Source organism: Rissa tridactyla, chromosome 3, assembly GCF_028500815.1.
Source record: "Rissa tridactyla isolate bRisTri1 chromosome 3, bRisTri1.patW.cur.20221130, whole genome shotgun sequence".
In the NCBI taxonomy this organism is placed as follows: domain Eukaryota; kingdom Metazoa; phylum Chordata; class Aves; order Charadriiformes; family Laridae; genus Rissa; species Rissa tridactyla.
The window spans coordinates 88,713,393-88,726,147 of record NC_071468.1 but is presented as its reverse complement, the minus strand read 5'-3'; the positions used below and the strand labels follow the sequence as shown (position 1 = coordinate 88,726,147).

The 12,755-nt window shown below is 40.4% G+C and overlaps 1 protein-coding gene across 20 annotated transcripts in view; it reads right to left on the bottom strand.

Annotated features, from left to right (window-relative positions):
- Positions 1-12,755, bottom strand: part of SNAP91 (synaptosome associated protein 91) — a 73,181-nt gene that overhangs the window by 41,856 nt on the left and 18,570 nt on the right. For all 20 annotated transcript variants that reach the window (XR_008465562.1, XM_054196030.1, XM_054196029.1 and 17 more), the window contains 6 exons: positions 8,376-8,518; positions 7,220-7,295; positions 5,319-5,421; positions 3,337-3,430; positions 1,873-1,984; positions 352-458 (listed from right to left, as the gene is read on the bottom strand). Coding sequence is in view for 19 of the 20 variants with exons in the window: in XM_054196030.1 (XP_054052005.1) it covers positions 352-458; positions 1,873-1,984; positions 3,337-3,430; positions 5,319-5,421; positions 7,220-7,295; positions 8,376-8,518 (635 nt within the window). In the remaining variant the exon portion in view is untranslated. The remainder of the gene's footprint in view (positions 1-351; positions 459-1,872; positions 1,985-3,336; positions 3,431-5,318; positions 5,422-7,219; positions 7,296-8,375; positions 8,519-12,755) is intronic.

Sequence of the window (12,755 nt, the reverse complement as noted above, 5' to 3'; positions counted from 1 at the left end):
AAATCATTATGCTTTTATTCCTAATTGCTCTATCTTTCTCTAATGTTCAATCCTGTCCTAGAAGCATGCATTTATTACAGCATTTCCAAGTAATATTGATATGGTTGAAGTCATGCCATCTCTTACGTTGCACCAGGAAAGTTGAGGCTGGCTGCACAGCAGAGACACGTGAAAGTCCTAAGCAGGGCTTAACTACTTCAAGAAGAGCCAAACAAGCAAATCTAGGAACTTCTATACTGCCTCACATTTATACACAGTGAGTCAGATGCTTAACAAGTGCAACTAATATCGGTGCTAAAAAATTCACAAAATACTTAAGTGCCAGACTCCAGAAGACTGGAAGTCACTTACCTCCGCAACTTTAAGAAACTCTGATACTCTGGTCATTCGAGTAAGAAATCGTTTGTAGATTTCAAGAGCATCTTTACATTGTCCCTTTTTCATTTCAAAAAATTTCTCTAGAGAAATAATTTGGCAAATTTCAGTTAAGATATCTTACATTAGGTCTGCATTCATCAGCAACTCTAGTTTTCAGGAAAGTCACGTTTCAAGAATATTCCACTCTAACATTTTTCGACTTGGACACTAATCTAGTGGCATTCCTAGTCCTTACTAGAATTTAGAAGTCGGGCTTGCTGAGCTGCTAATGAATTATATAGACTGGAAAACTGCACCCCAACCAGCCATAGCATTGTGTGTGATGTAAACCAGGTTTTTAAAGATAAAAAGCAAGCAGGTGAAGTAGCTACCAATCTTAAAATTCAAAGTCATTAAGGATACTTAAACATATATTATGCCCTCTCCGATGGTGTCTTCACTCGAAAGAACAATACTTTTTCCACTTGAGTAGCTCTCTAAAGTTGGTTCATGTCCATTATCAAGCAAAACTGCCACATACTTCAACCTGAACTTACGTTTTTAATAGCAGTAGACAGTGAAATCTCAATCCAATTGTTATGCCCAACCCATTTTTATCTGCTCCATAAGCTTCCCATGCCTATAGTTTTAGTCAGAAGACCTGGGACTTACTTTTATGAAACTACCAGAAAGCTTTCCAACATGGGTACAAAAAAAAAAATTGTTTGAGCTTTACAGCTCAAGAACATCTTTTTGCCTGTTCGGTCTCCATAACCTCTCCATTTCTTCCTGTTCTATTTGCAACCAGAGTTTTAGGTCAGTCATGCTGGCCAAGCAATGTCAGTTTTTAGCTGCCTTTATAGACCAGCTGAAGTGCTCAAAAGTTTTAATATTTGAAGCTCATTTTCTACAGAGTCGGTTATGTTTCCTGCAGTTTTATTTTATAACAAAGTCTTTTGCAGGGACAGCTTAAGGTGTGCTACGCTGCTGATCACAGCAAGCTGTCTGAGCTTCATTCAGAACGTGCTCACAGCCCTCCTACAGATTTTGTAGGCTGATGGTAGGTAAGGTTTTGGTGGGGATCCAGCTTTGGCAGTCATGCTTTCAGACAGATCAGGAATGTTATTCAGGAGTATATTGCTTCATACTAGGCTACCACATAAAATATACAACAGAATAATCTGGGCATCTCAAAAATGCAATCAAAGAGCAAAAGCTTCTCTGCTAACCTTGCAGGAAATATTCTGCAAGCTCACGCAGCACTCTACATTTATTTAAGCGCAGACATGCTCAGTGTCTTTAAGCAGAAGTCTATACAACTTTAAAGGCATATGACAATCCAGTCTCAGATGGACACTAATGTAAGAGGTTATGGCTTAAAGTTTTCTCTCGCTTCAGAATAGAACAGTCAAGAAAAATGTAGTTTTAATGAAAGTTAAGTAAAAAACCTGAAGCAGATCTGAAATTCATTTTTCACTCACTCATGGTGAGAGACATAGGCACCAGGCTACTTACCTAGTAAGTTAATAACCCCATCATTGTAGCAAGCAAAAAGTTTGATAAGATCTTTAAATAGAAGCATGAATGCAGCATTTATGACACCATTTGTCAGTTCATTTGGATGAACCTGCAAATAAAATAACAGTTATTTACAACAGATGTACTGAATGCAATCAGAAGTTTCCTCTTGCACCAGGTATCTGATGCTGTTATAGATAGAATCAAGCACCAAATACAAGCTTTCACACAAAGAAACCAAAGGTTTCTGTTCATAGATGGAGCATTGCTTTCTTCACTACTCCAAAATAATCCACTAAAGTGGAGGAGTATTCCCGTCAACAGTAAATATCTTAGTCTTGACTCCTTCACCTATCACGAAGAGGAGGAAGGCAGAGATGCAATTAACAAAGTTTTAATGAAACTGGACAAAAGATGTCCGTTCACAGCAGAGCTTAACAAAACCTCAGTCGTCAAGCAGATAATACAGCTGCGTTAATGGTGTCAAGTGCCTTCCACTTTCATTAACTTGGGCAGAAAATGAGTGCTCGTTTATTAAAAGATCTTTCTTTTATTAAAAATACCCCCTCTTCTGAGAGCATTATCACAACTCCTATGCCATTCAAGAACAAAAACCACATTAGTGAGACATGTACTTCTAAGGCTTTCCTCTGAAAGCTGTAGTTGGCTCTGCCTTCTGCTTGGGAGTGTGGCCTTCTGCCCACCAAGAACAGAAGAACTAGTTGAAGATGTCCCGGCTCATTGCAGGGAGGCTGGACTAGATGACCTTTAAAGGTCCCTTCCAACCCAAACGATTCTATGATTCTAACTTCAAGACTGGTTCCTCCAAAGACCTCTTTGCAACGTTACACTGTACCTCCTACAGCAATTGACTCCTGTTTTCATCCTTAAAGGCAGATAAACAATCCCACCACCATTCATAACATTATAAATATATTGTAGACACTTATTTGTATGAACAGTCCGGATTAAAGTTTACCCAATTTAGTTTACAGCTGTAACTGGACGAAGATTTTGAAGAAGCCAAACACTGTACACGTGGTATTTTAATGGCTTTTTCCCTCCCCCCAAAAAGAAGTTGGTTGCCAAGAGATAGAAAAAAAAAGATTCTTCAGTCTCCTTGTTTTGTCCATTTCTTCCCCTCACTGATGCAGCAGATGAAACTCCAAGCTCTGAGTTGGCATTCCTCAATGCCCCTTATTTCCCATACTGTTCTTCTACCCTTGCTACAAAAAAAAAAAAATTGCAATCTGCACCTTTCGTACATACAGGAAAGGGCTATTCTTCACCACACTACCTCAGTGGGACAACGAAAAGGGAATTTTTTGGCCCACACAATGGGATGATCAGTAAAGCATTACCCAGAAGGTATGGGTTGGAATGAAATGGGAATGAAAAGGAATGAAATGTGTTCATTACAACCCAGCATTTGTAAGTTGCTGGGTCAGCTTCAATACATACATCGAATTCAAGTAGTGCATCAATTTGTTCCTGTAATATTGGCATACTCTTCAGCAGCTTTTCAGGCGCCATTGTTCTCATTACACCGTCAGCTCTGCAAGGGAGAAATACAGATTAGAAGCCATGGCGTTTCCCCTCTCCCTTCCCCCACATTGATTTGTTGTCTCAATTCGAGCTTAAAGCAGCTATAATCCATTTCAAATGTTTGGAGCACTGTCTGATTCTCCTGCTTCTCACATCATCATGAGAGCTGGTGTGAAAAATACTTCATCCAGCCACCCTCCCTGACAGCAGGTGAAGAAACGTTTTGTGTTAGTGTGATGAATGCAAGAGATTGATCTCTTTATGGAAAGAAGACACTGAGAGTTTAAATAACTTGGCAAGAAATACTGTCAGAGAAGTATTCAGAGAACTCATAGTCTTTGTGCATTAAGTTTGTTATTAATAACTAATGATAACTCATTGCTAAGAGTACTTTTTAATGATGTCACTGAAGACAAAAAACTCTATAGGTTGGATTTTTTTCCCCCCTTCAAGTGCCACAATATATGCATGCCAATTCAGTAACGATTTAAATCAGGGCAATCTTTGCTTAGAGCTTCTTTCCTCAGTATTCCTGGGTATTAATTAATTCCATTACTCCTTCACAGGACTTCCACCGATTTTGACCTGCCTTATCAGTCCTGAACCATTACTCCAACAGGATCAAGCAGCAGTCATGGACGTGTAGCATTCCTTAACTGCCACCCATAGTCTTATAGAAGTCTTCACGCGTGCCCATTTTTATCTCTGAATATCGCAAACTTGCACAACCACCATTATGTGTTGCCCTGTTCTGGCCACTGACAGGTACAGCATCTCCTCTCAGGGAACACATACCACCATTTTTACTTATTTTATGCTATACTCTGAGGCAGCGCCTTGTTTCAAGCACCAGAAATAACACACGTTGAAAGCCTTTCCAGGAACATATAGCAAGGCAGGAATAGAAGGATTCCCAGCAACTCAAACTTATGTTTATTTAACATGAAGTGTTCAAAGGCACCAGCTAACAAAGGGAACTTAAGATGCTAGCACAACAGCATCCAGCTGGATCAAAGCCTGCCTGAAATATCAATCCAACTACCTACTAGTCTTCACATCAAAAACTTTGTGATTCATATTCCAGATAGGTTCAAGAGATAACTACTTTGATCCCCACCGTGGGAATGGCATCCAGCTACACAACAGTTTGAGAAGCGGGAGAGGACAGCCTGGTAGCACTGCCTGCATTAACAGCTCAGAATCCCAAACCAGAAGGATCCCGTACACAACTCATGATTAGCAGGAGCATCTTCAGCATGCAGTCAATAAAGCTGCACCTTCACTGGGCGTGAAGCCACTTGCTGTGTTGTCTGTGCTTCAAGAGAGAATCTAGAGCCATTGAAGTCCCAGTGAGAGGAATCAGAGACCAAAAAAATGACTCTTTTTTTTTTTAAACACGGTCCTTGTGGGACATAAAACCAGTAGTTTACAAACATATTCTGTTTGGTTTATAACTGTTTGCTGTGTTGCCTGCTAAGAACTTCAGCTGTCTACTTCAGTTTTCCTTTGTAATCAGTCATCTTTCTTACGGAAAGGGTCTGGAGACTAATGAAACATCCTAAATATAGTTTCAGAGTGTTTCCTTCTCCAAATCCTAAACACAGTCTCGCTGCAGCACAATTTAGTAAGAGTCAGATTTAACACCTAGCACTAAAAGCTCCCAGTTCTGCAAGGTGCCTTACTTTAGCCTTACTACCCACAGTCCTTCCTCTCCTCCTTGTGCAATTTTTAACAAATTACAAATACTTAAGAAACCCAACCGTTTTGGTGTTTCATTGTGGCTAAATCAAGAAAGTAAAAACAAAGTCATTGAGATACTAAAATTAAGTGTAATGCCACAAGCACAGTTTTCACAGGTCAGGCTATCCTATCAGTTTACGTATCTAAACTTTGCTTACCCTTTCTTCACTCTTGCGAAGTCAAATGCCATTTGTCTGTAGGAAAATGCTTTTTCATTCAAGTATCTACTATAACGCCTTATAAAGGTGGACATGTCATAACCTGCAAAAAACAGTTAAGTGTTTTGCATTTAATTTTCATGCTTGTTTGGAAGTTCCTTAATAAACGATAATATACAGTCAATAGACCTTAAGGTTACGTGATCTCTGTGGCACTATACAACTCCACGTACAGAAACGGCACCACAAGACATCTTTCAGCTTCTGAATAAAAAGCAGTAGTGCTGCACCAAAGAATCTGCCACTGTCCTACCACTGTCCTCTGCTTACATCCAGTGCACCAGTGGCACAGGTTCCTGGGGAAACCTGCTAGTGGCTCCTACACAGTTATGTGGTAACGTTATTTCATGGCAAAATTAGTTACCTCTCTGTTAACAGGAAAAACTACCAATTTAACAAAAAGTTTATACTTAATTGGTACATGACTTCCAGGATAAAGACTGATTTCAACTTAAATACTCCCACTATTTTACATATGTCAGTCCCTCCCAACTCCTACATCAACCTTCAAAATTCCCCTGACTAGGTTTATCAGAACAAAGAAATGACGATGGCATTCACAGGGATTAGTGTCGTCTTTGAACTGTTACACCAGAGATCTTCAAGGCACATGATACTGTACAAGCAGCCTCAAACTTCAGTGACCTTCAAGCCCAGAAGACTCCTGAACAGTTAGTATTACAGTCTATCCTTCAGGTATTTCTTTCAAAGTTTCTTCCTCTAAGCTAAAGAAATGTGTGTAAAAGGCAACTGCTCCTCCTCCTCTTCAGTACAAGTCCCTTTTTGCTACCTTTGTTAAAATCTCGACTTAGTCACTGACTGTATTTTTCCTTAATATCTCTCAACTTTAAGTATCTCTGCCAACTCAGACTTCACACTAACAACGCTGATGCCTCATTATCTATGACACACTGTTGTATTATCTATGAAACTACAATCTAAGTTTAAAGAAAGTGGCAAAGAACACAAAAGCACGCATTTAACAGAATTCATTGTTGCCAAATACCAGTATCTTTGAACACGCATAGCATGTTTTGCTTAAGACGAACACAGTTTTAATATTTGTTTGGCTTTTTTCCTGCCCTGTGTTACCACTTCTAAAAGATACCCAAGTCTTGGTGTCACTTGTCTCCACGTTACATGGAGTTAACACAGCATTGCTTCGATCTCGCCCATTACCGTAGCCCTCCTGCATTCTGCATAAAGTCTACAAATATTCTCTGACAGCTGCAGAATAATAAGTTTTCTCTCTTCTCTAGTAGAGCTACCACAAAACAAGCTTTTCCTCTGTTAAGTGAAGGAACAGGGAAATTCACTATTAATTCCAGAGGCAAAGTAGAAAAGCAGACTTTATAAGCTTTAGAGAGAACTCCTTAATTTCTGCCTAGACTGTTCTAAATTCACTACTCAAGTCAAAACCAGATAGTTTTTTTGGTGCCCTCCACCCCCAGTTAAACACTTACAGACAACTCCTAAAAGTGCAGTGTCCCCGAGCAACCAAATTACCATTTAAGGCGGAGTAAAAACTAAATGGAAAGTTATCCATTTCATCCTTAACTCCTATAACAGTTAAGGAGATAGCTGACCCTGTCCTAATTTCAACCAGCACTTTCTAAGGGAGTTGTACGGTTTCACCTTTTCAGTAAAAATTTTGCAGGAACTGAGAAACATTGTTTTGAGTTGTCCAGCAGTTCACTTGAGCTCCTGTATTCATTAAGTACTTATGAAAAGGCTTCGGTAGCACATTTTTTATATTATTTGCATCTTATGAATGAAGAAGCAAATTAACAATAGTATCTTATGTAGAATCTTGTTAAGGTTACAGACAGGAGTAGGCTTACCATGAGATCCACTTTTGTCCAGAAAATTGCTGAGATTGAACAATGTGTTTCTAGATGCCAGGTACTGAATAAATCTCTGCAACACAAAGTTATTTTCTTATCACAGGCTCTATCTGAAGGCTTTGTACCTCTTAGCAGGAAGATTACCAGTCTAGTTCCAGCATACACACATGAAAACCCAGATTTTTGTTTAGCCTGCAATACCTCAAAACCTTTTTCATCCTTTCAGACTAATTACATTTAGCCTGAATCTCTAACTAAATATCCTACTGTATACATAAAACCAGATCCTGTGCAAAATACAAACCAGATTGTGGAAGGAGCAATAAAAATGTTTAATTCTTAAAGAGATTTGAAGAAGCACAAGATTTATCTGCTTACGAAGCGGCACATCCAGGCTAGTCCCAGACTTTTCAATCGAGCAGCCCCCAGATTCAGCCAAGCTGAGGGCCTGTTTTAATAACAAGCAGGGCCCGCGTCAAGTACAGGGACCAACAGCCTGAAACAGTTACAGAAAGCAAATCAGAATATTGGACAAAACTTGGAACAGAAATATAGGGCAGGAGTAAAAATCTGTGCTGAGACATCGGAGAAGCTCATTGCATGAAAAAACTTTACATACAGCCAGGGAGGAATTGTTTCACAGTCATACCAAAGCTCTTTAAGTATGCTTTTTGGTTTTACGCAGACATACCAGTCTATACAGGTCAATAAAAAGCAAGGGCAAGGAAAACGCATTCCAAAAGACTATCAGGTTGAATTTACAGCTCTAGGAAGATTTTAACGCTCATGCAGAGAAGGCAGTGATTTGGATGGCAGTACACACGTGCCAGAACACCAACTTTGACTCTAGTCAAGAAGTCCCAGGTAGTCCTTAATCCTGCACAGCTCTGTTTTCACACAGCACATAAATTGTCAACATCCTGGAACAGGCTGCTGCTTTCTCTTATGCTACGGTTTTGTAAATGAAGAGACAGATAATCGGCACGCCTCTAACTTTGTTGTTAAAGTAAGTTTGCTCCTCACCAAGAATCATTCTTGCCTTTGTTCTCAGGTCCTTACTGGTTCAGAAGAGGTGCCTTTGCACTACTACTGTTTTTGGCTTGGAGTCTGCTCAGTGCCAGCGTGGTCTCGAGAGAAAGCTGATTACACTTACCTCATTGCCATGAACCATTAGATGATGCGTGGTAACTAAGGCTTTGAATACGACCACCCAGCTACTATTTGTTGCTCGCTCAAAAAGCGTATCGGCCATCTGAGGAATATTCACGTTTGTTTCATTAGTTGCTTGGATCAAGTCTGTCAGAGAGAGAAAAGGAAGGTGTTAGGTGCTACAAATAAGATGAAAAAGTTCGCAGTGTGGCCAAGCTCTCAGTCCACCAGGCTGTGAACGTCATGGCTGTGACAAACAGCAAGTTCAGTGCTTACTACACTTCAAAAAACAAAACAAACCCCCAAAAAACTGAGCTTATATTAGTACATGCTGACAGCAACACTGGTCTGACTCTTTCACCCAACAGTACTAGCCTTCCAACAATTCTGCCCTGAGCTATGTCCCAACTTTTCTCTATCTTCACAGCCTATGTGTTTCACTTCTTGCATCTGTCCCCCAAACACGGAAGCTGAGCCACAGCTTAAGCCGGATATTCTTTGGCATAGAGGTTTCTATGGGGTTATTTACAGTCATTTCTCCCTCTTATTGCATGTCAATATATAAAGGCACCCGCGTCTTGTAGTTTTTTAAGGAAAAGCAACTGAAAGGAATATTCTTGCTACTTTTGTGTGTTGTTTTAGTAAACGTGAATACACAATGTTATATGTATATATTAAATGTATGTGTATAAAAATTCTAATAGTCTTCAAGTCATGCAGCATGAGAGTAGGGAAGCAGCATGCAAACATGAGAAGAAAAGACTGAGGGGGGACCTCATCACAATATTCCAGTACTTAAAGGACGGCTACAAAGACGACAGAGGCTCTCTCTTCACAAGGGGCCATATGAAGAAGAGAAGGAACAACAGGAGAGGTTTCATCTCGATATAAGGAAGAAATTTTTTATAGAGAACAATCATTAGCTGGAACATCCTCCCCAGGGACATGGTAGAGTCCCCATCACTGGAGGTTTTCAAGATGTGATTGGACAGGGTGCTAGATAATCTTATATATAATGCTATATAATCTTTCACAGAAGGTTGGACCAGATGATCTTTTGAGGTCCCTTCCAATGTGGGCTGTTCTATGATTCATCCCAGAGGAAGTTAGGATGCATATCACATGACTTTACTGCTTGCAGGTTTTAGAGTTAGTTGTGGCAGTTTGCTGCCTCTGGGTTAGATGAATAAGCATTATTGAATTCTTCACTTGCAGGTAATACATCAAGCACACCGAACCCAGTCACGTCACCAGAATGAGGTATCACCAGAAACAGATACTCTAGTCATCTCAGAGGTTCGAGTTTCATCAGCATGGTACAGCACACCTCCTAGAGCCTCTACAGACCTAGAGAGCAGAAGAGTGCATTCAGGCATGCATTAAGACCTCTTCAACAGCAGGAAAGAAGGCAAGGATAGACAATAGTTTACACAAAAGAGTAACAGCCTTCTGCAAGCAACTGCACCTTATATAGAGAACTAAGACATTAGACTGTCTTAGGGAACCAGACTAAAATACAGCTTTGTGTCCTGTACATCAGGAAGGTGTAGACTTGCACAGGAGAGTACATGAAATCAAAGTACTTCAATCATAAATAGTAGGGCAGCAAGCTTCCCGCTAGCATCTCTATTGCACATCTACTGATAGGATCTTTGATTTACTACATCACCTATTACCTACAGACTCTTGCTAGGCAGCCAGCAATGACCTTCTACAAGCCATTACCTAGTTTTTGAGAACGGCTGGAAACTGCATACTGCAACCGCATGACCAAAACCCGTGTGACACCAGACACAGCCCTGGCAAGACTTCAGGACACAGCTTCACGCAAGACAAAGAGCACAGACCTAATATTAGGGCCAAGGCTTGAAGTTTGAAGACTTCAGTAGAAAAAGTTAAAAGTTAAAAAGTTTAACTACTAGGCTAAGCATTATCTGTGTTACTAATGCAAACACTCATCTTTTACCTTCCCTGAGAGGACAGTAATCATTGTTAATGATTTTCCATGTACTTCCTTTCCCCCTCCCAGAGTAGAAATGTTCATCCAACTATTCAAGTCATTCAGTGATGACAGATATTCTCCCCTAGAAGCAGACAGGCTGTTCTGTGTCCCATCCTCGCATACCTAAGCGATGTGAGTCTGCTGTACACACTCTACAGGAGTTAGTTCACCTGGGCAGCAGGGTCACCACTTTACAGACTTGCTTTCCCTCCCCAACACAACCCCATATAATGGAGGACATTAACATCGCTAAGAGCAGAAAACCAAGGTTCAGACTGTTGTGAGACTACTCATTCTGCCTCTGCAGGGCAGAAAAAGTCCAGAGGACGGGTCTGTCTAAACAGACTGATGAGTCACATCAGCTATTGAGATCCACCTGGCATGTTCAGAAGCCCAAACTGCTGTACCAGAAGCATTCGGAAGTTTAGTAAATGTTTGTTTTGTTTGGTTTTTATTTTTTTTTAATTAATGGCAAGGGATTTTTTTTTAATTTCTATTAAACAGACTAATTTAAGATACAAGAAATCTATAGGTCAGAGTCAGAAGCCTGTGACAACTGCAGTGCTTGCATTTAAAATTGTCTTTTGTATGGGCATAAAAGCAGCAGGTTGTCTTCAGTTTCAGGTCAGTGGAATGATTTTCTGTAATGAGACAGAAGACAAGAATTATGTAATCTGCTCACCAAGTCTGATTTTAAAATGTTTGTTCTCAGGGTGGTTTTTGTTTTGGTTGTGGGTGTTGGTTTGAGGGTTGTTTTTTTTTTAACCGCAGAACACCTTCTGAAATGTAAAGTCAACTTTCATATCCTCAGTAATACTATCCCCGAAGGAGACAGCTCTGCAAAGTATTACAGTAGTAAAGCCATGCTATTGAATGACAGCAGTCCAAGCTCACAGAGCTCCAACAATTCTCCTTGATCTTGTTGTACAAACAGGCCAATGATTTTTTTATTCTGTACTGCTGATTAATGCATTATAGAAGACAGTGGTTTGTAAAAGCCTAAAAGCAAGTCACAAGCAGCTTGCTCACTGTTTACCCCGTTCAGAGGTTTTACTGCAGACAACAGCATTTGTCCTTAAGGGAACATGCACCAAATTTGCAAGTTTTCAGTCCCAAGTTTCAGCACGTAGCTCACTATGGAAGAGGGGGGGGTGTAAACCGTGAACTCCATCGGCAGATGTTAGATAATGAAACCTCAGAGGAGCCCACCCCCAGCAAGGCTGGCAGCGGAGGCTACAGCGCTCCACTCCTACACACGACCACAGCACCGCTTCTGTAGCCACTCCATCATTTCTGCCTCCTCTCCGAACTGCTGGAGGGTACGGCATCTCAGTCTGCAGCTCTGAACGTTTTAGGACACGAGTAATTATAGTGCGCTGAGTAGAGAGGTATGATTAAATTTAAGCCTACTACTTTCAGTGCGCAGGAAAGAATTAAGCCGCGCATGAACATTTTACCCATTATCTGAGGGGGAAAAGGAGGAGATGGGGCATTAATTCTTGCTGAGCTGTTCCCCATTAAGTCATGCCACAAAGTTAAGAAATTCAAGCTTCCTGGGTTTCTTTCCCCAATACCATAGAGTCTCAGCTTAATCAGCAATCGTCAGCGTCTGGACCAACTCAAAAGCACATCTAACCGTAACGAACTCTGAGCAGAGTTTGGTGGCTAAGCTAAGTTTTAAAGTAAGACTTAGCAAAACTAATTTGACTTCAGTGTGGTAGGGAAGAATAGGTACAAGGGAAAAAGAAAACACATACAAGGAAAAAGAAAATCTAGAAACTACATTTTCAAAAGATGCAGATTCAGGCATTTACTGGTGGGACAGAAACTTAGTTTTCAAAAGAGACAATAAGTACAGCCTTCCAAGCAAGTCGCAGGTGGACTTGTTAATACAAACCAGGTAATATTAAGTAGTACCAGACAAAGCACAGCAGCCCATCAGAGGCCATATGAAGCAGTTTTACGAAGTTGATCCCATTTGGGGTACACACAAGTAGGACAAACAAGGATTAAAGGTACCTTCCTGATGAAGTTTCTACTACTGCAGGCATCCATGGCAAGTACACTGACAGCTAATTCCCAAACCCAGACACTGAGCTCAAATACAGATCCCAAGCAGAGTAAGAAATCAGGAATGTGCAGCAGTAGCAGCAAGTGCTTTCATTGTGACTTTCACAGAAGTGAAGGAGTTGGAGAATGAAGATGTCCTTCATTTGAATCCGTTTGTTTGCTGTGGGACCAAATTATAAATGCCAAAACATAGTACATGATTTCTCCTATTTCCTCTCTTCGCTTTTTGGTAGCTGCTATTTTGAATACTTTTTCAGCCCAGAGATCCTTGTTTAAATTATAATTTGGACTTCAACATACTTTTTCTAGTTA